The sequence below is a fragment of the Nestor notabilis genome, unplaced genomic scaffold (genome assembly GCF_000696875.1).
Source record: "Nestor notabilis isolate BGI_N333 unplaced genomic scaffold, ASM69687v1 scaffold3376, whole genome shotgun sequence".
Classification (NCBI taxonomy): Eukaryota; Metazoa; Chordata; class Aves; order Psittaciformes; family Psittacidae; genus Nestor; species Nestor notabilis.
Window position 1 is genome coordinate 241 of NW_009932178.1, and position 974 is coordinate 1,214.

The 974-nt window shown below is 46.4% G+C and overlaps 1 protein-coding gene across 1 annotated transcript in view; it reads left to right on the forward strand.

The window, feature by feature from the left end:
- Nucleotides 1-507, forward strand: part of NANP (N-acetylneuraminic acid phosphatase) — a gene marked incomplete at its 5' end in the record, with an annotated part of 744 nt that extends 237 nt beyond the window's left edge. Inside the window, one exon of the mRNA XM_010016233.1 lies at nt 1-507. This exon is cut by the window's left edge and continues 237 nt beyond it. Coding sequence (XP_010014535.1) covers nt 1-507 — 507 coding nt within the window.
- Between the last annotated feature and the right edge of the window lie 467 nt (nt 508-974).

A 974-nucleotide genomic window follows, 5' to 3' on the forward strand; every position in this document is an offset into this window, starting at 1 on the left:
GCCGCCGAGTGCTATTTCCTCTGGAAAAGGACCCGCCTGCAGCACCTCACCCTGGCCGAGGACACGCGGGGCATGCTCACCGAGCTGCGGAAGGGGGTCCGCCTGCTGCTCTTGACGAACGGCGACAAGCAGACGCAGAGGGAGAAGATCGAAGCGTGCGCCTGTCAGCCCTACTTCGATGCCATCGTTGTGGGAGGAGAGCAGAAAGAAGAGAAACCGGCGCCATCCATATTTCATTACTGTTGTGATCTCCTGGGGGTGCAGCCTGCGGAGTGTGTAATGGTTGGTGACTCTCTAGATACAGATATTCAAGGAGGCCTGAATGCTGGCTTGAAAGCAACAGTCTGGTTAAACAAAGCAATGACTACCCCAGGAGATACCTCCCCAGTACCTCATTACATTATTTCTTCTGTTCTGGATCTTCCAGCAGTTTTACAGAAGATGGAGCACAAAGTGAATGCTAAGTTAGGAACTGACCACGTGGCTGGTAGTAACGCAGCACATTGATGGTTCCAGCATACGATCAGAGACGTGCTGAGCTGTCAGGTGACTCATGCACTTTCAACAGATCTGACCCTAGGATTTTGAACTCATGTATGGTATGCTTTCTTAGACAGCAGATGGATGAATAAGAGCACAGTTGTCAGTAAAAACAGGATAGAAACAAAGGTTAATTTAAAAGATGCAACTGTGGTTAACCTAAAACAATCGCCTCTGTCTGTAAGTTACTTTGACAGACTGGCTAAAGTCTATCTGTCTCTGACCTAAGTTGCCAGTCTCCTGTTTATATAGTGGAAAGAAAAAAATGAATGTTTTGATCTTTCATATGCTTTGCTGACTTGTAAGTTTACCAGAAGCTTCAGTTCAAACCTTGTTTGCAGTGTGTAAAAGAAGGTGAGAAAAAGAGTGTGGTACAGTCTGGTAAATCTTCACGATTCATCTGCAGTTTATCTCAGGAACTGGAGTGAATTTTG